We start from the raw sequence: 24,957 nt of genomic DNA on the forward strand, positions 1-24,957 counted from the left end.
GACCTTTTGAGGTCTTTTAGATTGGAACAGTTTCAAATCTTCACCTACGGTCTTAAGATACATCTATGAGAAGACTTAGCCGCATAATAGGCGTGCACTGACGTAAGCTTTCAATGGGCAAGGCCAAACAGATGGCATGCAAGCAGGTTAAAAGAGCCTTTTGCATGCCTGAAACTGGTTTGGATAGTTGGCTGACAGGGTGTGTGACAGCTGCTGTTAACCTTTATTCAATTAGCTTAGAGACTGACAATAGCACAGAGTAAACAAAATGCGTAAGCAAGGGCTGAACTGCTATTTCACTTGTATGATCATTCAGATTGAGTCAGAGTTTGGCATACTGTTCTGGTCTACCAGTGGTTTATATGAAAAATCAGCCTCTGATTAGATTCCAAGACATTCATTCAAAATGTCCCATTTACAAATGACTTTGCTTTCAACCATCAATTCTGATGTTAATTGGTATTTACAGCACAAGGGATTCATTGTCAGTGAATAGGGCTATTTATTTATTGGTGTTTTAGGAAAAAAAAAAAAAGAAAAAAAAAAAAGCCAGAGCACATTTCCCAGCATCCCTATAGGCAGGAACAGTAGACATTACCAAGTGATGTTTGGTAGTGGTGCACTCATGGGATTCATAGTTCATAACAGTCACAAACAGGGAGCTGTTCAAAACCCACATGTGGAAAGGGATAAAATGATGAATACAATACCCGCAATAACATTTAGCAGCGTGCCGTCACAAAAGTGTCGACAGGCTACCAATGCCCATGAAAGTGTATGTGCACACAGTTACATAGAAAAATAGCACTGTCAAAAGTTTTTAAGCTCATTAAGGTTTCAACCTTCACTTGATTTAAGCTTCTTTTTAACAAACTGTACGTTTCTGACATGGCATCAAAAAGAGTCAAAAGTGGTAGAAGAAGTTCTGTCAAGAGAAAGGAACAGTCAGTCTACTATTTGTTTGTTTCAGGTTATATCAAATTCATACACACAAGGACAAGATTGCGTTGACCCCCCCCCCCATTGCACTTGAGGCCTTGCACAGTCCCGGTGGATGGTTCCAACAGTGAACGGGCTCGACTGAGTAATTCAAGATGGTCTTGCAGTTACAAGGGAGGTAAGAGAGCAACACATTTCCTTTGAAAAGTAAGTTGTTGCGAGAAAACAGTGAAAAGAAACGTGAGAATTATAATCATAACAACAGCAATGATATTGCAAGCAATCGTAATAATAGAACAACAAGGTTCAAAAGGAAAATACATTTAATTCCTATCATTAATATAATAAAGTTATATATCCAGCACTGTTTTTTTTTTTCTTTCCATTTTTTTTAACAGAATCTTCCTCCAAAAAGAGTTGGTAGTGCACTATTCATTTCTGTGGAATTATACAGCCACCATTAGCTGGCTCCAAAGAATTGGACAACAATCAAGCAAAAAAGCCACAGTTTCGCTGATCAGCATGGCGTGTTTTTTTATAGTCATCCCAGACACCTGAGAAAACTGATAAGAAATCAGATCTGTCTTTTTTATCGGAAAGATACTACATTTATATATTCAAGTTATGCAAATTACATCTATAGTCACATATTCAAGCATATACTCATGTACACACATATATCTAGTGAGAGAATAGTTCAATATTTAATATATAATATAATATTGTACTTTGTATGGTACAGTAGTATTAGGGTGCATGTCTTTTTTGGGGGATGTGGGGTTAATTTTTGAGGAGGTATAGATATACTTGTGAAGGTCTATATATATATATATATATATATATATATACGATTCCTCATACACTGATCAATAATCATAAAAAATCAAGAGAGCAAAGGTTATAGGCAAACAGGTTATAACTGTTGGGTTATGTGCGTTTGGGTCAAGAGACTGGGTGAGCACCATATAAAATAACGGTCGTAAACACGAAGAGTGTTTTATTCCTGCACCGGAAAAATATGCATGCGCCAGCATGCAACTCACTCGCTGACCTGGGTGAGAAATGCCAAACCAGCACCGATCACAACGTCAAAAGCTCGAGGAAGAGAGAAAGAGAGAGAGAAACAATATTGCTGTGTTTAACAGTTCTGTGGTTCACGTCTTCAAAGAGTCTGTTTGTGCATATATATGTATATATTGTACTGGCCATAGAAACCCACGTCCAGTTTGTGTCAAAAAGAGTGTGTGTGGACGTATTTGCTTTAACATTTAAATATATACATGGAAAAAAACCTTCCCAAACATAGTGACAGGATGTAATGCCATCTTTCTCTCTCTCTCTTTCTCTCACCTCAGGATAAAACAAACACACACATTAAATTTTAAGAAAAGGAATCAAAGATACCAAAACAAGTGCTTGAACAAACCCATGATGAAAAAAATGAAACTATACAGTTTTCATGTTCACTATTTTTCTTTCCGTTACTCTTATTGACATTCGTCCCTTAAGTCTTGTTCTTCCTGACCTGCTTGGCTGCTCCTGATGTTGAAAATATATCATTTAATGATGACGATCCTGACTTTTTCTTCATATAGCCCTCTTTCAGTCCAGCTCCCCAAACCCTCCCACCCATATATAAAATATACAAAAAAGATTATTTCCAAAATCTCATCGCCTGCCTGCTTCTGCAAGTATAAAAATATACAGTTTTCCTATGTCAAAATCTTTCTCGCTCTCGCTGCCATCCGCGTTCCCTCCTCCGCCTCTTCATCTAGTCTATTATCGCTGACCCTAACAGTTCAAAAATATACAATGTTTTTTCGTCATAGAAAAAATGACATATCTACCACCTCCTGTATAATTCTCTCTCTGAGAAAATCATCCTTTATAGAAAGAGGATGTTCACAAGGGCTACATGACATTATAAATTATCTGCCTTTATGATCCGTGAGTATTTAAGAGAGATTGGATTGCACATCCACAGTCAAGTTTTGGGGTGGTATCCTAGGAAAAGAGCTGATGCTTATGAAATACACTTGTGCTTGCATGTAGTCCTTGTGCGCATCCCTCGTGCTGGGGCTGTTCAGCTTTGAACCACGATTTTCAAGCATTTGATTCAATTAAGCGCCGCCCCAGTAAATTCAACAGATCCCTGCACGTACGAAAAGAAATGTGTGAACAGTCTCGAAGTGCTCATTCGAAGCAATCGCTATGAGAAAATGCAATTCCAGGATGAGTTGAACAGCCCTTGAAACGCTATTTCAAAAGCAGTAATTGTCTTTCTCTTCCTTCTGTTTTTCCCTTTCCCCTTTTCACAAGTCTCCATGGCGGCTCTCGTATTTGTTGATGATGTTGCGACAGCGGCCCAGCTCTTTTCGCATATCGGCGACCTCTTGTCGAAGGGCAGCGTTCTCCCGTTCCAGGAATGCCGCTCGAACTGAAATCTGGTTCTCCTTGAGCCGGCGGGCGTCGCGAGAGCGTTTCGCTGCTTCGTTGTTCTTGTAGCGCCGGTTCCAGTACCTGTCATCCTTTAAGGTCGAAAAGGGGGAAATGGGTCAGATCATAATTACAGATTCATTATATATTATATTGGTTTTTCAACAATTTTACAGTTTCTTTTTAATTATCGGTCTCGGTTAATATTGCATATTTAATTGTGCATGCTCATTTACACAGTTGTTTTACATTTAGATTAGCATTTAACCCTTTACAAAAATGATTAAAGGAAAAGTTCACCCAAAAATGAAAATGATTAATAAAACAGGGTTAATAAAGGCCTTCTGAAGTGAAGCGATGGGTTTTTGCAAGAAAAATATCCATATTTAAAACTTCCGGCAACAGCCATACGCACGAGAGAGACCCGACGTTTGACGTAGGCGTAGCGTAAGCTTAGGTGAGAACTGATGAACGCGGAAGCGCAGAGCGCAGAGACAAACAACGGTCACGAATTAGAAGTCTAAAACAAGAAGTTTTAATAAAAATGTCGGAGGATTTGAATATAAGTGAAGAGGAGCTACGACTCCAGAACTCGACTCTCTCGTGAGCGCGTACGGCCCTTGCCTTAATAGTTTAAACTATTACGGTTATAAACTAGTTATAAACTATTACGGCCCTAATAGTTTATAGAGTTTTAAATATGGATGTTTTTCTTACAAAAACCCATCGCTTCTCTTCAGAAGGCATTTATTAACCCACTGGAGTACTTTTATGATGGATGGATGCGCTTTTTGGAGCTTCAAAAACTCGGGCACTATTCAATGCCATTACAAAGCTAGGAAGAGCCAGGATATTTTTTAATATAACCCCGATTGTGTTCGGCTGAAAGAAGAATGTCATATACAACTAGGATGATTTGAGGACGAGTAAATTATCGGATAATTTTCATTTTTGGGTGAACTATTCCTTTAATTTAATAACACTGTTAAATGTAATCTTCAGCAAACCTCAAAATGAATAAGAATGAAATTTTTCATACTGTACATTTTATTGTTGTGATGCCTAAATTCACTTGTAGCATTTTAATGTTTAGTGTTTTATTTTTAATTTATATAGAGCAAATAGAACTGAATTTTAGCATCGGCCATTATTTGCCATTCAATTATTATTTATTATTGGCTTCATATTAATTTAATTATTGGCCAGAATTTTAATATTGGTGCATATTATATATCCATCATAATATTTCAGAATTAGAATAATAACAATACAGTTGAGATTTTTATAAGATGATGCGAATTAAAACTGTATAACATACTAGCTATTTTTTTAATATTTAATTTTCATTGATTATTCATGGACGTCTTTCCAGCAGCAATCTGGAATCTGGAAAACAATCTCTAAAATGAAATGCAGTGTAGTACCTTCTGATTATCTGGGACCAGCATCTTACGGGCCTTCTTGATCATGGGCTGAGGCTTCAGCTCCTCCTCTGTGAAGCGATGCCTGCGTGGGTCAAACGCCTGCTGGCCTGGCACACTGGACAGAGCGAGGTCAGCGGGGTCGGGATCAAAGTTCACCATGACATCAGCCGCATTGGTGGGTGGCACCACCGGCGGGGGTGGGCATGACGGGCTCGGAGAAGGGTCAGGTGGTACAGTTTGAGCCCCTGATGAGGAAGACGGAAGCGTAAGGAAAAAACTGCCTCTCTCGTCACCAGACAGATGAAAACACCACGCGTCTGGGCTAAAGGCAAAGAGGCTTAAGAACAATAGATGTGTATGTTCCCTGACCAGCTGCAGTGGCTTGTTTTGGCCACAAGGGTGCACCAAAAGCCAATGTGGACACTTGCCCAATTTCAGCAGCTGGCAGGCAAGGTCGACAAGGCAACCTGCAGTTTCAATTCATGTCATAAACATCCAAAAAACCTCATAAAACTCACATTTTGTTCATGGTCGAGATCGTTTAAATTCATTCGGCCTCGTTTCCCAGTGACAGCGCTTTCCATTGCTTACTTCCCATATATTCTTCCTCTTTTTAGTTTGAAATATGCTTTTACAGCAGCTGATAACACCACGATTGGAAGGCGAGCACTTGACGTTAATTATGATACATTAGCTGTAATGGCAGTCGCTGCTTTAAATTGTTCCTGAGCGATTTCTTACACAGAAATAATGTATTTAGGAGACACACGTATAATTAAGAGGTAATTATGTGCATGTAACGTTTACTGTTGTATGCACCTTTAATCATCTCATGTAAATGTTGAAATAAGATCATTCTGTTTATTGCGACAACAGAACAATCCAGCTTCAGACTTAAAACAGCTCTTGAAAGCCCAATTTGCTCATGTAAACATAATCAAATCTTTGTAATTTAATAATGAGCTTCTAAGCCCTGAGCACTCAGGAGTCCTGCCAAAGATTTGTTTTTCATTCATTAAGACAACACACAAAGAACAACACAAAGTGATATAGGAAGAATGTTACATAAAGCCAGCTCCCCTCCCACCAAACCGACGACGTATTGTCCAGTTCCTGTACTAATCCTCGTCTATCTAAAATCTAGCAAGAGGGGAAAGAAGTGTTTTTTCCCATGGACATGCAATAAGACCAGCTGTCCTTTGGGCCTCTTCCTTTCTATGAGGGAGGAGACATAAACAAGAGACACAGCTGTGTGCACAATTCACATAGTACAAGCTATACAAACACACAATGACATTCAATGTTTATATTGCCATACAAAGGCAATCAATCTATCTATATCTATCTAGCCACACATATCCATACACACAACTTTGAGACATCCAAACGGCATTTGTATATGCATACATATCTCTTAAAGCGTATCTATCTATCGTTTCAGCTTTCTCTTTCTATTTCTCTCGTCCCTCCTTCTTCCCTATCCGATCTTTCCCCTCAGTCTCTCTCTCCATTGCTTTCTGCATCGGCACGTGACAAGTCGACTGCACATGGCCTCAACGTGTGAGGGAGCGGGAGGGAGGGGGAGTCAGAGAGAAGTAGAGAGAGAGAGATTTAAAAGCATGCAATAGAAATGCACCCACCATCTCCAGCGGTCTTTCCTCTCTCTCTTTCTGTGCAGCATTTTGAAAATTCAAATGGGTATTTTAGTTAATGCAGTGCAGAATATTGCACACTAATTTAACACTGTCGTTGCGCTTATAAGTAGTTCTATGTGCAGTCACTAATGCATTACATTGCTAGTTAGGAATGATTTCTTTTGCTTGGTCAAGCTAAATTTGGTGCTTCCCCAAATATTGCATGAGGTTATTATCTGCTCTGATGATTATGCTGTAAAGAAACATTTCCACTCTACATGCACTAGTACACACACACACACACACACACACACAGCTGTGCCCTTAAAGCTTCAAAGCCTGCATTGCCCTTGGCATCAGAGGCCAACGGTTTCAGACATCCCATCATGCATCACTGCAGTCTACATGAATCGCTGAGACTGTCTTGCTCTTGTTCACACCAATGAACACACACACAAAAAAGTGGAGGAGACAAAATAACTGGTTATCATAAAGACAAACTAAAAAAATGCAATATGGTCACACAACTATTTAAGTCAGTTTAGCAAACTAAACATTAAGGAAGCTGTGTTAGCCATTATGATTCCACACAAAACCTAATGAAAAACTTCTTACCATGTAGACACTCCGGACCTCCCAGCAGTCCAGGGCCCTGCGGCACGTCCAGACCCAGTAAAGAGGATGATGAAGACGATGAAGAGAGGGAAGAAATGGAGGAGGCGGAGGAAGAACAGGGTGGAGATGATGAAGGTGGGCACTGGGAGCTCTGACTGGGTACGGCCGACTGTGTGCTCTGAGAAGGGACCTGAGCGGCCGTACTGCAGGTGTTTCCCGACGGCATGCACCCCATCCCGTTCTCCGTCAAGAACTCCTCCAGGTCCATGTACTGTAGCTGGAACAGGCCGCCGTCGCACGGCAACGTACGCTCCCACAGCAGTGGTCCGAGGAAGGCAGACTGGTTAGTGGAACGCAGGGTGCCGTTCCCACCGTTCATGCCCCCAGCTGGACCCAACGAATCCTCTTCAGAGTCCAGAGGTTTGTCTTTATCTGAGAGTGGCAAAAAGAACAATAATCTGTCGAGTTTTTATTGATTTAATCATAAATAAATTAGCAAATATTTCATGGAAAGTTAAACTGCAAAATTACAACAGCAATGTGAATGTTCATTCTCTTAAAATAAAATAAAAACCCGGCTATAGTCACACACACACACACACACACACACACACACACACACACACACACACACACACACCCTCTAATTTACCAAAGCATAGATAATAATAAATGCATAATTTATGAAAATTAATACAAATTTCTAGGAATGGCTGATATATGAGTACCAATTCAGTTATCAGCAGGAATTAGATATTTTTAAATGAATCATTACCATAATATTTATTAAAATGGTGAATTATCTTTTATTTTTAAGGGGAGGGGGGGTTGCGGTAGTTCTGGCTGGCAAATGAGAATGTTGCATGAGTGCTTCAGAGCTGAGCTGTCATCTCCAACACTGGGGCTTTTGAAGATGGAGCTGGGGAATATGTGCTGCATAGTGATAGCAGGGAAAAAGCTGTGTTTTACTCTACAATACAGTGTCCTGACAAATGGGAAGTGGAGGAATGTTCGAGAAGGAAACCGTAATAAATGGAAAGAGGGGGAAAAAAAAGGATATCGGTGGGGGGAGTGGGAGTTTTCAACAGTGCCAAACAAAGCACAGCAGTGGAAGCATCATCACACTGCAATATTTACCAATATCAAACTCATATTTAGAGAGTCAACGTTAACCATTTATTAAAAGTGTTGTCACAGTATTCACCCTCTTCCTGATTACTTTTAACCTCATATCGCTGATGTGGCATAGATTATCCACAAGAGGGCGCAATTTGAACAAATAGTAATGTGTACTTCCGTATAAAACAACGTCTCAATGAATTTTAGGATGACATCCCTTTAATGGCAGTGAGCTTCAGAAATCCCTTTAAGAGAGGGGAGAGGCCCCTAATTTCTTTAATTTGTAGTGAACCCGTCAATTCACATCATTTGTCAACGATTTATTCATCCAGCTGAGGAAACGGCCAGACTGAATGAATAATAGAAGATGTTTCCTGGTTGCACAGAACTGAGGTAGATCAGTCCAGAGCTTAGGAGGCAACAAAAGTTATATTTCCGCTCTATATTTGTAATTTGACTACCCCAAAATTATTTCTAAACAAAAACGATATTGTGGGTAACATATTATGTTAACAATTTAAGAGACAAGCACTGTAAAAGTGGATGTGATAGTGAGAGAGTCACCTTTCATCGCACAGCAGTCTTTCCCTCTCTGGTCCCCTTTAATAGGCAGCTGAAGAAGGGATTTCAGACTGGCCATGGAATTATTCAGGTGGCCATTGGTGGTGGTGCCTGCAGGGTTGGCAGGACCGAGCTGTGGACTGGTCCCTGCTGGAAGGTCAGGTGGCAATAGCTGAGAAATTGGCCTGGACATTCCTCGGTGTAACACCTCGTCCAGGTTCAACCAGTTAATAACTTCAGATCACTGGACAGTTGGGCTGGTTGACTGAATCAAACGTTTCAATCAAAAGTAGAAAAGCACTAAAAGCTGAGTTTGGCAGTTGAATGAACGCCTCGCGCCGTGTTTATAAGCATTTAAAATTCGCATTCAAAGTCCCGATGCGTTCCCATTAGAAATCTGAAGTGAACTGACGTCCTGTAGGGTCCGCTCGAGTGAGAAAGATGTAGGAGATCTACTTCATCCTCTTCAAACGCACTGTCTCCTTTGAAATAATATTGTGCTGTTTGTTTCGCGTTCAGTGAACCTTCCGTGGGATCGCCGCTCATTTGTTGACGTATGTCATCGCATTTGACTGGTGCTCCTCGCGTCCAGGACAGAAATATTCCCCGAAAAACCGAATGAGTTGGATTAAACGGGCGTCCATGGAGGCAGAGATAAAATTCAATCCCACACAGTCTGCGAGTAAACTATAACACCAGACTGAAACGAATCGAGAGTGCTGGAAATACTCCGTGTGCAAATAAAAAGATGGTGTAAATAATAAACAATTAAATGTGAGCTATGACGGTTAAGACTGATGGCTGTTATTATTCCTCTGCCCTCTTTGTTGCTCTCTCTCTTTCTCGTTATTTTTGTAGCTAACCTCCGCAACCTCTCTCTTTCTCTCTCTCTCTCTCTCTCTCTCTCTCTCTCTCTCTCTCTCTCTCTCTCTCTCTCTCTCTCTCTCTTTCTTCGGGCGCTCGGTAAAGCGAGCGCTCGGTATCGTAGCAAAAAGTCAGCTGGAACGTACACGGGCAGCGAGCGCTCGTGACATCACCTCTCACGGGGGAACGGCACTGAGGGGCGGGGCTATTCATTATTCATTATACACACCTCCTCGCCTTAACGCCCATACCATGATAAACAAGCCGCTCTGGCCAATAGGATGTGTCGTGGCTTACATATTAATATCAGACCACCCCTGTTTTTCACGAATCTCTTCTGTGCCGTTACATTTTCATAGATCGAACTAATTTGAACGGGAGGCTACACACATCCAAGCAGAACGACAAATGACAAGGCTCGATATAAAACATGTACGGGTCAATTACACAATTTTAATGACATTTAAAGGACTTTATTCAAATTGAATTGACATATTATTATAGAAAATGTGTATTCGAAACTTTTCATGAATCGTATTTGTAAGGTGTGTAAAAACAGCGGCACGTCATTGTTGTTTATAGCTATACGCTTAAAAGGTTGCCTTAAAAAGCAAGTGAGGGCTGCAATGAACAGTGCAGAAGTAATATTGCTTCTGAGAATGTGTCTGCGGAAGTTAATAGATATGGAAAAATGAAAAAAAGTTGGGACTTGGGACACAGAAGAATGCAACTATTTTAATTGCAGTTGTAGTCCATCCAAATTCAAACACTATGACTCTTAGTAGCGCTGCTATTTCAACACATCGTCAGATTCATTCATTCTCTCATTTGTTTCTAGTTGCATTGGCCAGAATAATCCAAAAACGTGAGCACATCGGTTTGGCCGACACAAATGTATTTCCACAGTACCTTAAGGCCAGCACTAGACCTCGTAGCGAGCACATGGCTCAGGCACGCGCGATCGCTACCTAGCGGCGGCCTCTCCTTCACGCGATTGGCTTAAAGTAGGTCAGTATCTGCCCTTCGCGAGATCCAATTGGACAAAACTAGGTCAGTCGCTCCTCCCAGATTTTTCCCCATGCTAGTGCCGCGTGAGATGAGTGTACAACAACATGCAAAGACGAATTGGTGAGATCTTTGTGGATTAGAGCCGGCAACTCTTGTCAGAAGCAGAGATCAAATGGAATCTGCCTTTGCGTGTTTAAAAATGAAAACAAATTCGAAGAAGGTTCCATCCACAGGGATTGTTATGCATACTAATAGACAGACTGAAGTTTCTGTCTACAGTTATTATGCACCATTAAAAGGGATAAATTATTATTATATACTTTTGAAATAAAATGTAAACATCTGATCTTTATTAAGCTGTATGCAGAGAAGGGGAAGAAGCAATGCACTATAAAGAACCTTATATGTGTAAATGAATGAAACCAATTTGAACCAATGGAAATAATCTTAAATTAAACAATTTAATTCATGAATAAATATTTCACCGATCTTTCAACTGCATAGTAAAACATGCTTGTAATTTAAATGACAAATATGGAGGGATCACATACCTTTTGACCAGTGAATTTCCATGGCTTTAAGTCTTTATTCAGGATTTGCATGGTCACGGAAAACAGAAATATCAGATAATTCTGAAATTGTGGTTTTTAGTCCTGGTAAAGTCAGCCGAAAAACGTTTAAAAAGCTTGGCAATTTCTGAAGTGTATATAACTTTTTCCTAGTTATGCTCAGCTCAAAGTGTCACTGGCTAGTAATTACTCCTCATGAGTGATTTTTAAAAGCTCCTTATTCAGTTATCACACTGAAAATGTTATGAAATTAGTTTTAAAAAATATTTTTATTGGGGTGGAATTCTATTTATATGGCAGGTACCAATATTTTAAATTAAGTGATTTAAATTAATATACTTACTGCTCAAACGTGAACTGCAACATATAGACTTATGTTTCACGCTGGCTTACAAGGAAGTTTTACTTCATACAAGCGTTTACTAGGACCAATACCTAAATGGTGAAATACTGAGCAGAGCAAACAAACAAAAAAAAAAAACAAAAAAAAAAACTTATATATTTTCAGGGCAGTAAATCACAGCTTTGCCTGAAATTTCAGATAAATCCATGGTTTCTGTATGAAAACTGTATATGGATTTTCACTTTCAACCTGGTTGTAAAAGAAAAAAGTTCTTAAAACATGAGAATACAAAGACTTACAGTAAATTTAAATCTTAAAATTCCTTATACTTACAAAGTACAATGTAACAGAAGTTGAAACAATAGCACACAATACGCATGGTCCTGACAGGAAGAAGAAAAAAACCAATCACTGGTATTGTGCATGATGTGTTCGACAGTCTGCACTGTACAAGCCTTGCAAGGCCAATCAAGTTGATTTGATTTCTGAGAACACGGCTACACAGAGAACATTACTGCCACCTAGAGGACATCATTTGCAACTTGCAGTTTCACGTTTTTTTCAATTAAGCCATGTGAGATGATGTCCTGTATTGAACTCATTAAACTTTTGCTTGGAGACACTGAGAGAAAAACTAAGTGAACAGACGGTTGTGTTCCTCTGACACACCAAACCAAAGTACCCTTTAAGGCATTCTTCCCCCCAACTCTAATAGTGTGTGGCACTGCATAGGGCATGTGTCAACACATGTGAGCTGTAAACAGCACCATCCCGCTGAACACGGCACCATGGCACCAGATGCGTAACACCTGGTCGTATCCTTTAATTTGATTTATAAATCATTTAACCTACATGCCATAAATAACCAATTAATCCAATCTGCTCACCGCCATGAAGAGGAAGAGCTCTGCTTCTAATAAACATTCAAAAGAAAATACAACATAGTCAAACAAAAAACTGTACATTTCCTATCTTTTTATTTGCTTTCTGAGAAACTCAACATTTCTGTTGACTCAGAAAAAGAAAACAGTTGTTTAGTATTTATATTTTGTATTTTAGTTTACTGAGAGGAAAACATTGGGACAGTAGAGCTAAGTAAAAGTATTGAGAATGAATACAATAGTGTTGGGAAAGCTGGGCTAAACTGTGGTTTGGGTTAAACAGATCAAAGGGGCAGGGAACAAAAATCACACCGACACATATATTCCCCACATCTTACAATGACAGGCCCTGCCACATACCCACCCACCCCTAAAATAGTAAAAATGATTAAAAAAAAAACATATACTTTGAATAATAAAAAAGAAAAACTGTTACATAATAAAATATAATACGCATTGTACAGTACAGATTGGCTATTCCTCTCACCCGCTAGCCAATCTCGCAACCAAAGACATTAACACTTGCCATAGAAACACCTGCAAAGGTTTCTTTACATATTTCTTAAAAAAAAACAAAAAAACAAAAAAAAAAACAGATGACATTAAACACAGGAACATGGCATCAGCAACACCATTCTGTCCCCTTCTCATCGACTCTGTAGAATATTTTGCACATTTTAACAGTTTCACCGCAGAGTCCTCTTTGAGACACTGTTGAATTCAACCTGGAGTGTCATAATTGAGGTTGTTCATAGGGAATACACACATCATGTACTTGATCCTCTTCCCAAAACCAGTAACTTTCAGTTCCAGATCGAACATTTGCATTTTAACATGAAGACAGCAAAAGGGGGAAAACAAAACGCAACACCACAATGAACAAAAAAGCTACGTATATTTGAGCGTAAACAAGGGCTATACCGTTAAGCTCTGAGTACTGGGGGGAAACTAGTTTAAAGAATAGATTGTTACTGTTCAAATTAGTTCACTTTCACTGGTATGCATCCATCATTGCAGCACAAATAAAGTTACGAAAATACATAATGAATGCATTTTTAGAGGATAGAGATGCTACCATTACAACAAAGGTGCTACCAAAAACAGTTCCATAATCTAGAATATTCTTCCCCTTTGGAGAAACCGTGTTAGAGATCCATGTCTATAATGGATGGTTCTTAAGGTACAGGCTTGTTTTCACATCAACTGAGTCTTTTATTTTTAAGAGGCACTCCCTTGGTTATAGTCTGACCACGTTTAAGGAGTTGAATGTGTGGCAATTTCCATAAAAATCCTCTATGCCTATTTCCATGTTACCCCTGTACTTTTTTAGATGTCAGTTTACTTAGTGCCTGTACCCTGTCACAACTGTTGATCTTTCAATCTGGTCCTCTGTCTTCTGAACATTAGTCCCCTTTATTGACATTCTGATTCCTCTACTGACACGCCGACAAGCAAATTTGTGGCGCTGCAGGAGGGTTCCGTTCCAGAATCTAGAGGGACATCGAGAGCAAGAGAACGCCCCTTGAGAGAGGTGGTGGGCCCGATGACGGAGAGCTGTCAGTAGCCTTCGAGAACGTTTTCCACAGACTATGCAGCGCAGGCGAGTCTGACGGCCATGTTTTCTTGGTGGATGCCTGGTTACACGGTGCACTGAAAGAATTATGCGGCTTGAAAAAGTGGTAAAGGGACAGACTGGGCAAGAATATGACTTTAAGGGGACGATGAGAGACCGAAGGCCTCTAAACCTTAACCGCCCCGCACGCCATGTGCTTCCACCTACATTTAAACCAAGCCCAGCTCCAGTAAACTTGGCCCATTTCAGCTGAGCTATCCACTTCTTTCGCTTTAGCTGCTGCTGAAGCCTGCACTTCTTTCGTTTTAAATACATACGCCTTCTAGCAATTTCGTAAGCACTGAATCCAGTCATCAACTGCATGCTACTAGCCAGTTTATATTTTTTCTTTCTTTTTTTTTTCTTCCTTTGTGTGGCATCTCCCTGGGCCTGAGGGCTTTGCTGTAGATGCTGAGACTGCAATGAAAAAGGGTGCTGCTGTTGCTGGTGGTGATGAGAGTGCTGGGGTGGCGAAATGTGGATATGAGGTGGAGTGGAATGAAGGGTGTTACCTGGTACCCCTGAATAAATTAGCTGTTTCCCGCTGATTGGCTGTTGAAGCTGGAGGGGACCCATAGTGGGGTTTGAGTAGTGCAGATGTTGGGGGTGTGAATTGACATTTGAACTGTGATGTCCTGACTCTGGAGTGTAAAAGAGAGGAGAATAACCAGCAGGCTGAGGATGCTGTGTGTGAGCGATGGTCGAATGGGGCTGTTGTACTCCATGACTTCCACTTTCAGGTGTTATATGAAGGAGTGCATTGGTTGCAGCCTCACTCTCAGAGACAGATGGGGCAGTTCCAATAGATTCACTTCCTGTTGGTTGTGTTGTTGGCCCAGTACGAGTCAAACCGTGTTGAGATAATCTATGTCTGGTCAGGCTGTTGGAGTAAGAAAACGCCTTACCGCACACTTCACATGAAAACAGTTTCTCCCCTCCATGTTCATGAATGGCTTGGTGATGGGCAGTTAGGTGGAAGTGATGGCGGAAGGATTTCCAGCAAATCTCACATGTATATAGCTTAGGAGGGGGTTGGTTGCTTGTGTTAGCATTAGATCCTTGAACTTTATCCTGAGAATAGGAGTAATAAGCGCCAGGGTTGGTTTGATTAGTTTGATCTTGATTAGCGGGTCCCCCTTGATTTGCAGCAGATTTGGTTTTACTCCGCCTCGGCTTGAAATCTCCCCGTAGATGCAGTTTTTCATGCCTTTTCAGACTCTGTGCATATCCAAAATCTTTTCCACAAAGAGTACATTTGTAGTTCTTCTCCCCCGAGTGAACAGTCTGATGTTTGGTAAGATGAAACGGCTCTCGGAAGTCTTTACCACAGATGTCACAATGAAATGGCTTTTCCCCTGTATGCACACGTTCGTGCCGACGTAAGGTCTCACGTCTACTAAAGCCCCGTCCACAAACAGTGCATAAATAAGGCCTTTCAGAACCATCTCCAGCAGCACCACTCTGATTGCTTCTCCGACGTTTTACTCCTTCTCCTGGAGCCCCACCAGGTCTCGGCTCTCTTTTCTGTCTGGGCTTCCGTGGCCGCTTGGGTTTGGCATTAGGATTGTTGGCATTCTGTGAATTAGGCTGCTGTTGGGTGGGGTGAGATAAAGGTATCATTGAACCACTCAGGCATTCTTCATTCCCACCATTTCCTGTAGATGTAGACGAAGAGGCACCCATAGACCCGAAGCCAAGCCCTCCTAACAGACCTCCAATAATGTCTCTCCGTTCCTCTCGTCCCCCAGTACTATTCATTTCAGCAGGCAAGACAGAGGCGGCAGCAGCTGCAGCAATGGCAGACATGGCACTACTGGTGACTTCATCTTCAGAGTCATCCAAAAGAGAGGAGAGAGGAAGATGAGATTGCTGTTGGTGATGGTGCTGCTGATTTTGAGGGTGTGGATGAAGTGTTGGGGCTAAAGGAGCTTTTCTGAGCGCCGGACTTGACATGCTGTTGCTACAGGAGTCTCCAGAGTAGGATGATGGGTTGCCCTGTTGACGACGGTAGTCATCAACCCTGTATGACGTTTGGTAAGGATCTCTTGAATACTCAGGGTTATACTTTTCTTCAGTTTTGCCCACAGGGTTTTGATTAGCACTTCTTCCCTGTGAATACAGACTGTCACAAGACATCCCTGCTGTGCTATCCTCATTCTTGCAAAATACTAATTCTTTTGTGTCCGTCATTTGTCCACCTGAAAAATCACTTTCAACTTTGCCCTCTACTGAACTTATTGAGCTACCATCACTGCTTCTAGACCTCCTCCCTGGCTTGCCACAGTCACCTGATGCAGCATGGTTAAGCAAAGAAGTGCTCTCTCTAAAGCAGCGGCCACAAGCAGGGCAGCGGTAGGGCTTGTCTTCGTGAATTTTCTCATGTCGAGTGAGAGACTCTCTGCGGTTGAACGAACGCTCACAAACAGAGCAGGCATATGGACGAGCTCCAGAATGGATAATGCCATGCTGAAGCAGGTGTCCTCTCTTCTTGAACCCCTTTCCACATTCATTGCAACAGTATGACTTATCTGGACTTGGGCAAGTGGAAGACATGGGGTCTGGATTTTCATGCTGGTGGTGAGCATTTTGAGAAATTCCATCTTGTGTTGAGTGGGGGAGATCTGACTGATGCTGATGACTTGGGTTTGTGTTTGTGCTGCTGTTGGGACGACTGCCGTCTTCTTCATGGCAGCGTATGTGTCGACGAAGGCTTGGGAGGTGGCTAAAAGACTTGCCGCACTCTCCACAATGAAAGAGAGGTTCTTGCTCAGGCTGTGTGATATTGGGAGTCATTGATTGCTGGTTTTCAGGCTTGGGGTTTTGAGAGATATTTGATACCAGCACAGAAGCAGAGTTTGAAGATGGGGCAGAGGAAGAAGAGGAGGAGACAGTTGAAGAAGAGGAGGATGGTGTTGACGAGGAGAGGATGGAGGAGGGGTCACCACCAAGACCCCTCATTCCAACCCCTCCACCTCCTCCCACAAGACCAGAGGACCCATCATGACCATGTGCCCCAGAGCTGCCATGACAGTTAGCACTGCTTGTACTGCTGCTACTGTTACCTTCTGCCTTCCTCTGGGGCAGGTAGCCAGCCATGGCTTTCTTTCTCCTGCTGCCACTACCTCCACTTCCTCCAGCCCCAGATCCACTATCTCCTTTGCCATCATCTTTTGGTATGGAGAGATGGAGTGGGAGTGGCAAAGGCAGGCCTGTTTCTTGTTGCATTAGGGAAGCCAGTTGATTAGACGAAAGAACAGGAATACCTTGGAAATCAAAACCACCAAGTGGTGATGGTTGGGGGGCAGGGTGTAGAGGGTGGTGTGGATGGGCATGGCTGTGAGGGTGGGACAACGCATGAGGTGGCAGCTGCTGCTGCTGTTGTTGGGGCTGGGGAGTTGGATGGCCATGGGTGTGGGAAGGATGAAGGGCTGGAGGAGGAGCAAGACCTGTATTCGAATCTGAAAGACCAAGATGATTATGGGGACCCTGCTGAACTAGAAACTGTTCCAAACTGGCATTTGTGGGCACTCCAGAAAACAGGTATTGGTTTGCAGCGAGCATGCAACTGAACTGCTGGTGTAAACTTCTTGCATCAGACTGGGCTCCGACTAATCCAGCTACTGAGCTGCTACTGCTGGGGGGATTATTAGAAGTGGTGGTTGAACTCGAAGGGGAGGGGGACGACGAGGATGGTCCAGGAGATGGCTGAGGAACAGAGAGACCAGGGTGCAAGGGTGGTGGTGGTGGCGCAGATGTTACAACTCCTCCAGTACTTCCTCCAGCAAAATCGAAACGCCCCATTCCTGAGTGAAGCTGCTCCTGGGCTAGTGCAGCCTCAGCAGGGTGAAATGTGCGTAGAAATTGTGGATAGCCAGAGGCAGAACTGCCACTCCCACTGCTGCTGCTCATCTTGCTTGATTTACGTGTGCTTTGTGATGATGAGGACTGAGTTTGTTGTGGAAGAGGTGGAGGGGGCGCACTCATTTTGGCAAATAAGGATGAAGAATCTGCAAATGCATTACTTCTAGATCCTTGAAGGGAACCAAGTCCAAGCCCAGACAGGAGGCCACCAGATGCCTCACTTTGTTGTTGCTGCTGCTGTTGAAGCTGCTGCTGGTGCTGAAGTTGGACTTGTTGTTGGTGCTGCAATTGTCTTTCCAGCCCCAGTCCTTTGAACTGGTGAGCCTGGTGTCCACTAAGCATTTCTAAAATGTCCATAGGGTACTTTCCAAACTGAAACATCTCCCTCTAACTGTTGAGGGGCGTTTTTAGGATTTTGAATCCCTGTTCACCTGGTACTGCGGCAAAGTGGACTTACGTAATCTTACCTAAAAGATGTGCAGAAAAAAAAATCTGGCACTAGGGCCACTAATAATCAATATAAAGCTTTAAAGTAATCTGCTAGCAGCTCCAGTTTTTAGAAAGCAATGTCTGTGTGGGAGTAATTTGTCTGATGTTGTGACTGTCCATCCCAAACAAACAGAGTTTTGACTATAGTAATGGGCCACTACATGTGAGAAAAGTCTGGAAGTCTTGGATTAAATAATAATCTATAAATAAGAAAAAAGTTGGTTTACAATATCATGCAATAAACACAGGTCTGCGTTGGTCTTCCAAAATGACTATATCTACAGTTAAAACAGTAAAAACATGTCTAATACTACCATATGAAATATGTTTTTACAAAATGTGTTTATCACTAAAAAGCAAATCCTTTAGTGTTGAAAGCCATTTAAAACTGAAGCGATGAGGGAATGTCTGCGTGCCTTGCTATTTGTGTATTCCTTTGACAAGTTCTGAATAAAATGGTTCCACTTTGTGACTTCTCAGAAATGTCCTCATTTAAAGAGAAAATTGTGGTAAGCAACTTTTTCAATCGTTCAAGTCTGAAGTTAAAAGGTGAAAGGTTAGATAGTCCACAGAGTCTATTCAACCTTTGTCTTTAACACCTCAGCTGGAAGACCACAAACACAGCACAGTGGTATGACCAAGTTCTTCTCCTCTCTTCTGTGGGCACCCTGTCAGTCCTTAAAAAAATATAGAGAGAGAGAGAGATCAAAAACAGTAAGAAGGCTTTCAATCAAAAAAGGAAGTATATTTCAAAACAAAAGATGGTACAATCAAGACATGAGAACTAAGCAATGACTCACAAAGCTAAGGCACAGCATAACTTTTAACCAAACCACAAAACAAATATTTTTACTTTGGTACTTTTGTACAGTAATATTTAACTTATTCCACTGGCATTGATATCAACTTCTGAAGTGCTGGGATATTGTGATAAAACTACTTAAAAAACATTGACAGATTACTTGACCAACCATAAACACCTGACTTCTAAGGACTATGCTAATTTCTTAAATCATAAAAAAAAAGGCCTATGAGGCAATAAATTACATCTAGGCCTGAGAAAAAAAAGAGGGTCATGTTGCCAAATAGCTTTATGACATTTATGCATTAAAACATTTCATGTATAGCACACACACCATAACTGAAGAACCAAGTAAAAAAAAAAAAAGGGTTCTTCATAATATAAACTGTCTACAATTCATTCACACATTCCAATCCAGACAGGTACACTTGAGTGTCAATTTTAAATCCTTATATCAAAGTAAACAGAAAACACAAATTTCACACTTTTGCAAGCTAATAAATAAATAAATAGGGTCATGTCAGGTAACTTTAGACACTTTTAACATTGAAATGGCTGTCAAATAAATTGCCCAATTTACCTGATTTTATTTGAATAAATAAACAAATGATCAAATAGGGTAATTTCAGGTGAACTAGAAGACCTTTCGTCATCGAGATCACTTCCAAAAAGTAGGGACGCGTGATATATTTGCCAGAGTATCGGTATCGGCTGATATATGTTCATTTTATGATGTTATCGACCCGATTATAAAATTTGGCTGATATATTAAAGCTGATAAATAATGGATTATTTCTTTCAGCTGAGACAATTCAGATGTTCTCTGTTCGCCATGATGATTCTGATTTGCTTGAATTATGATTGGAATCACTTGAAAAAGAAAATACAGTTAAGAGCAACATGTGCATCTTAAGTCTGTCACATAGGCTAGGCTACATAAAATTATAACGAAAAAACACTACTGTAAAAAAATGTTGTGAACTCTTTGTACTAGGGTTGTGCCGATGGACGATGACCGACATCACGATGGAGAGCCACCATTGTGATGACACGCCCCCAACAGTCCTGTTCTTTTTTTCCTAAACCCAACTGTCCCGTTGTTCCATTATAAACCCAATTTTTGGCGATTCTTGCAAAGCTGTTCTTTGCAGCTTCTCTGCTGCAGCCCAACTGGCAGAAAGAATCGTGCTACTTTTTTTTTTTTTTCCCTTACGTGCAACCTATTGGAAAGCCCGGATGAGTAATTAGTTGGGTTAGTAAAATAACGATATAGTTTTTAAGTAGTAGAAAAAAAAAAATTTATGTAAAGAGATATAGTAAAATATCGTATCGTAAAATAATGTCTTATGTCGTAATGTAGTAGTAATAATAAATTATTATTAAAACTTTATTTAAGGAATAATACATTTTTCTTCCATGTTTTCATTTTAACAGTAAGCCAAATTTTTGCCAAAATTTTTTATAGGTTTAATTTTCATGCTAAAAATATATATACATATTTTGCTTTGGGTTAATAATTTAACCATTAAAATTGAGTCCAGAAAAATTTAAACGGGGAAAAAGTAAAAAATGGGAGTCACTGATTGCTGGTTTTCAGGCTTCATCATCATAGTAAAAAAATACATGGATTTCATAGGGCCCTATAAACAACTTTCCTAGTAATCAAGCCTAGATTGCATCAACCTTATCTTTTGTGATAAATAATATCATTAGGTAAAACTTCATAGATATATTAGTTGCGGTTATTATTTATTGGTAAATTAACCTAAGGATTAATGAACTATTAAAAAAATGGATGGATTAACATGAGGGAAAAATTATAGTTACATTATTGGATTAATCGAAAAAATAATCGATAGAAAAAAAAAGGTAATAATCGTTAGTTCCAGCCCTATAGTAATACTGACAGATTAATCAAAGCATAATGCTTGACGTCTAAGGGCTAAGCCATTTTACATGTTACCAGTTTAAAAACAGTTTAAGGATATCAGGTCCTTTTAGGCCTGCGATGAACTGTGCATCATGTTGTCAAATATGCAAGCTTGATGACAAAAGCAAAAAGCAACTTTATATTATTGTTTATTTAACTATTATTCATTACTTAACCGAATTAAGAACCAGGCAAAAAAGTAAACAGACTGTTCACATTCACACACTCCAATCATTTGAATATCTATCAAAATCAAGTCCTTATAGGCTATGTCAAAACTGAGCTGAAACTATTTGACCACTGGTTGTTTTACTCAATGTACTCAAAAATCACCCAAATTCACACTTGTACAGCCAGTTTTCAATAAACAAACAAATTAATTGCTGACAAAAGTGACTGAATTTGTCTACATTCACCTTGAATATATATATATATATATATATATATATATATATATATATTCTTTTTTTTAAACAGCTAGACAAATACAGTAACACTTTACAATAAGGTCTAATTTGTTAACATTAGTTATTGTATTAACTAACAATGAGCAGAACATTTGTTACAGTATTTATTAATCTTTGTTAATGTTAACAAATACAGCTTTTGATTTTAATGATGTATTAGTAAATGTTGAAATTAACAACGTTGTTCATGAATTAACATGAACTATGAATTAATTCTTAGTTCATGTTAACTAGACTAGTTAACTAATGAAACCTTATTGTAAAGCGTTACCGTAAATATTACAGTATAACCACACCAGTCAAAACATTCATCCATACAAACTGAGCCTTTACAATCAAATTCTGATATCTGCACAAATTAAATCCTTAAATCTGTCAAAATCAAGTCCTCATACCTGTCAAAAGTAACTAAGATGCAACTAAAACACTGATGTAAACAAAAAGCGCCAGATAACACTAAAAACACGAGAACGCATGGGGAGAAAACAATACTCGGATACATTGAGGGTGAAACATGAAAACCTGAGCTCAGCAAAGAAAATCAAATGAGGACACCATGTCAACATCACTAACAAAATCTGCATGCAGTTACAATTAAACTCCAGTGTAGAATTGAAATCAAACTTACCAAAGCCTCTGCAGGTTGAAAGAAAAGCGCTGATCCGGGATGGTTGTGTTGAATGTGAAGGGGATGAGGGAGAGGGGGAGAGCCGAATTCCCTTTTTCAATCACATCCCTCTATGGCAGACCAAAAAGTTTCAAAATAAAAATGAGAGCAAAATCAGACTTGTTAAATTTACAAACAATTTGCCATTATCATGCACGAATTTAGCATAAATACACGTATGCTACTCGTTGCGTAGGGGCCAACGACATGACAGAAAAACAGAAACATAAACAAGAAAGTGACTGTGAGTGCAGACAACCCGTCATATGAATTCAGGCTATAAGCCCACTTCACTCTGCTAGCCTCTTAGCTAGCTAAATAAAGACGTCGTACCCTTTTACATCGCAACAGAATGCATTCAAAAGCATTGTTATCACACCTGCTCGTGAACGGAGAAAGTCCTCTTGAAGAGCAAAGCGTGAAAATAATAATGCTAAAAAGGGCGCCGAAAGCGTAGATGTGCACAAAGGCGGTATCCGATTTCAGGTTAGCAGGTCATTTTTCCCCATCCCGTGGAAAAACACTCTCGCAGGCCTCTCCATCGCTTTCGATCCGTTAAACAAACCCCAATTTCCGCTGGCTGCGCTCGCTAACGTTCAACCTCACGCGATATCATTCTCATCGTAGAATTTCGACCGAAACTGCTCTTCCCGTCCGTTTTCCGCTTCAATTTTTGCGGATTATGGTCGGCCAAATATTTTCCGCCCCGTGTCAATTTTTAGTGCCCCCGTCTTCCTTCGGGTACTTCTGTTCGCCTCACAGTGGTCGTTTCCGGGCAGTGATATAAGTTCCGGGTGGTGTTACATGTTAAAACGTCCGACATTGTTCTGCTTAGTACATTGAACCAGCATGTAATGAAGTGGGGTCAAAGAAAGGGTTTTTTCATTCACGGGTTTATTCTATCATGCATTTGAGGTAGGATGACAGGGTAATGGCGTGTGAGTTTAACAAAACACACTGAATTGTGTACTTTTCGGCGTTCGTAGTCTCGTAATGTTTTTAACGGTTAAGGAAAACAGCGCCAAAAAAACAACAACAAATGGCGCGTCCTAAATATGTTATTTCTGTGACGTAGTAACACATTGTCAAAGCACACACTTCACGAGCTGCCGCGCGAGACTTAAAAACATCACATTTCATCTCTCTCTCGCGCTGTGCACTGACTGATACAAAATAGCCAGTCAGAACAGCTGTTCCACACATATGCGAGCCAAAGTAATTAGAACAATTATTTCACCTTGTGAGAGCACGCGCAGCATTTTAGACTACACATAAATTTTGGAAAGAATTGCAGTGCACAGCACCTCTCTCTGAAGCCATTTTACCAACATGCCGCCGCCGTCTCCCCCCGCCACCCTACCAGAACATAAGGTCCTCGCCCACCCTGCCCCTCAAAATGGCGAATGCCGGTGATGGCTCGTCCGTCTCCCTTAGGAACCATTTAAGAACCTGAAACGTCCCATTTTAGATTACTAAACATTAATTGAAAACATGTTTCGCAGAGAACAGTTATAATTTACACTACAGCAATATAAAACTATAGCAGTAACAAACTATATATATATATATATATATATATTAGGCTTAAACTAATTTTTAGACCAAATATAAAGAAAATGAAAAAAAAAAAAAAATGAATGCAGGAGAATGGTAAATTGAGATTTATGGGAATGTAAATGTGGGGAAACAACTTCTTAGATTACATCAGCCATTACATTATTATATAATTCTCTTTCTTTTTCATTGTTAATCTAAAGCATTCTACACTAGTCAAAAGTAGCTAAGTGAGTTTTGCCGATGTAAACAAACAATTAGTCTAATACAAGATCACGCATGGCTAAAAATACTCAGCACATTATATATTGAGATTTAGGCTAAAACATATCTCAAAAACATATACATGTAAAAAAACAACAAACAGATTTCATGATTCATGAGAAAAAGAACACGTGTCAGTCTCCAGAAAACAGCTTCTTTCTTAATGGCAAGAATTTTATTTACAAAATAATAATTAAAGTTTTTGCTGTAGATATTTTATGCATGGCATTGTGGCATTTTCCCCCATAAAATTTACAAGGTTTATGTATTTCATGGCAAGAAACATATCTAAAAGAAGAAGAAAATAAAATAAATAATACTGAAAAAAAAACATTAAATAAATGGTGGTTGTTTATTCTGTTTTTCATAACTTTGGTGAATGCAGCAATGGATTTTTTTTTTAATGATTTGTTTATTTTTTGCATTCAAAGAGACACTCACTTAAAAAATAAAATGATATTTTGGGTTTTCTGAAATGCACATTCTCTGATTTCACACAAAGCAAAAGTCAGATAAAATGCGAGATAAAGCATTCCAAAATAGACACTGAAATACACACAAGCACACAAATACAGACACACAAACTGGACACATACACGCCTTGACATCAGAAGTCAGCAATATGACATCATCAACACTGGCTTTGACATCTTCATGCGTTTTGTCTTTTCACTATGATTGCATCTGCTTTTTTGTTGAGTTACAAAGGTTAGAATCCACTATAAACTCAAATATAAACAGAAAACAGGAATAAAAACAATTTCTAAAATCACAGAAAAAAATAAAACAAAACAATGATAATAATCAATAATATGAATAATATCGATGACTATATATATTTATATATATATGCACGTAAATTGGCATGTGTACATATTTGAACATTCGGGATTCACTAATTTTTTTTTTCCTTTTCAA

At 39.9% G+C, this 24,957-nt stretch overlaps 2 protein-coding genes across 2 annotated transcripts; both read right to left on the reverse strand.

The window, feature by feature from the left end:
* Nucleotides 1-2,796: 2,796 nt before the first annotated feature.
* dbpa (D site albumin promoter binding protein a) lies at nucleotides 2,797-9,686 on the reverse strand. The gene is made up of 4 exons (XM_081377690.1): nucleotides 8,732-9,686; nucleotides 7,049-7,480; nucleotides 4,800-5,044; nucleotides 2,797-3,467 (listed from the first exon to the last, which is right to left on the reverse strand). Exons 1-4 carry the CDS (start codon nucleotides 8,919-8,921, stop codon nucleotides 3,252-3,254), a joined length of 1,083 nt encoding a protein of 360 aa, XP_081233816.1. The 5' UTR covers nucleotides 8,922-9,686; the 3' UTR covers nucleotides 2,797-3,251.
* Nucleotides 9,687-12,473: 2,787 nt separating this feature from the next.
* Nucleotides 12,474-22,979, reverse strand: znf865 (zinc finger protein 865). Its single transcript, XM_081376933.1, has 3 exons — nucleotides 22,601-22,979; nucleotides 22,183-22,292; nucleotides 12,474-19,032 (listed from the first exon to the last, which is right to left on the reverse strand). Exon 3 carries the CDS (start codon nucleotides 18,245-18,247, stop codon nucleotides 13,736-13,738), a length of 4,512 nt encoding a protein of 1,503 aa, XP_081233059.1. The 5' UTR covers nucleotides 18,248-19,032; nucleotides 22,183-22,292; nucleotides 22,601-22,979; the 3' UTR covers nucleotides 12,474-13,735.
* Nucleotides 22,980-24,957: the final 1,978 nt, after the last annotated feature.

Source organism: Scardinius erythrophthalmus, assembly GCF_964197995.2.
Source record: "Scardinius erythrophthalmus genome assembly, chromosome: 10".
Lineage (NCBI taxonomy): Eukaryota > Metazoa > Chordata > Actinopteri > Cypriniformes > Leuciscidae > Scardinius > Scardinius erythrophthalmus.

Excerpts from the sequence above, each read along its gene's own strand:
- znf865 (XM_081376933.1), bottom strand. The coding sequence starts at position 18,247 with ATGTTTCAGTTTGGAAAGTACCCTATGGACATTTTAGAAATGCTTAGT.
- dbpa (XM_081377690.1), bottom strand. The coding sequence starts at position 8,921 with ATGTCCAGGCCAATTTCTCAGCTATTGCCACCTGACCTTCCAGCAGGG. Across the intron at positions 5,045-7,048 it reads AGGTCCGGAGTGTCTACATG|GGGCTCAAACTGTACCACCT; the intron begins GTAAGAAGTTTT and ends CTTCCTCATCAG. Across the intron at positions 3,468-4,799 it reads TGGTCCCAGATAATCAGAAG|GATGACAGGTACTGGAACCG; the intron begins GTACTACACTGC and ends TCGACCTTAAAG.